Source organism: Mycetomoellerius zeteki, unplaced genomic scaffold (assembly GCF_001594055.1).
Source record: "Mycetomoellerius zeteki isolate Tzet28-1 unplaced genomic scaffold, Tzet1.0 scaffold367, whole genome shotgun sequence".
Classification (NCBI taxonomy): domain Eukaryota; kingdom Metazoa; phylum Arthropoda; class Insecta; order Hymenoptera; family Formicidae; genus Mycetomoellerius; species Mycetomoellerius zeteki.
Window position 1 is genome coordinate 87,210 of NW_017257357.1, and position 666 is coordinate 87,875.

General features: G+C 29.9%; 1 protein-coding gene and 1 long non-coding RNA gene across 5 annotated transcripts in view; one reads left to right on the forward strand and one right to left on the reverse strand.

The window, feature by feature from the left end:
• LOC108725915 (uncharacterized) overlaps positions 1-666 on the forward strand; it is a 14,042-nt gene that overhangs the window by 11,856 nt on the left and 1,520 nt on the right. The gene's annotated exons all lie outside the window — the stretch shown is intronic.
• LOC108725914 (uncharacterized) overlaps positions 92-666 on the reverse strand; it is a 12,742-nt gene continuing 12,167 nt past the window's right edge. For all 4 annotated transcript variants that reach the window (XM_018453218.1, XM_018453216.1, XM_018453220.1 and 1 more), the window contains exon 8: positions 92-231. In XM_018453218.1, coding sequence (XP_018308720.1) covers positions 138-231 — 94 coding nt within the window. In that variant the 3' untranslated portion in view covers positions 92-137. The remainder of the gene's footprint in view (positions 232-666) is intronic.

Here is a 666-nt window from a genome sequence, read left to right on the forward strand (position 1 = left end):
AAAAAAATATTTACAAAATATTTAAAATAAATCTTATAAATATTTATAAATATTTTGTAAATATTTTATAAATAGTATATGCTGTCTGCGGTCGGCAAGTACAGAATTTCTACAAACTCTACAGAACAAAATAATATTCACGATTTCTCAGCATGGGCGGCCGTAGTTGACGTTATAACCGAAGCGATGTCGCTGGTGGATTGACTAGTGATTGGTTCTAGTGGTGGCACGCTAAAATAAAAAGAGAATAGTATTAAAATTGTAGTTTTAAAGGATCGGAAAAAAACCCAATTTTTCCGCGGATTTTTTCAGTTTTTTTTCCAAGGGCAGAAAAATTTATTTTGGAAAAATTCACGCGTGCTCGTAAAACCTACCACGTTTGCTTCTCGGTTCTTTCCGTAAAGAAAATAATTGCGTATGTGATACACAGCGGGATAAGTTAATAGAAATTTTGAAATTGTACAAAAGATTGAGGTCGTATAATGTAATTCAATAAAATATACAAAACATACACTATTACATCATTAATGTAAGAATTAAAAATATAGAGTCCATCATATTTATATGATAGTGGGTCTAGAAAATAATTTGGATTTAAACTGAATTCGTAACAAAATATTTGAAAAAAATAAACTACAAAGAGACACTTCAGGAGTTCATTAGACC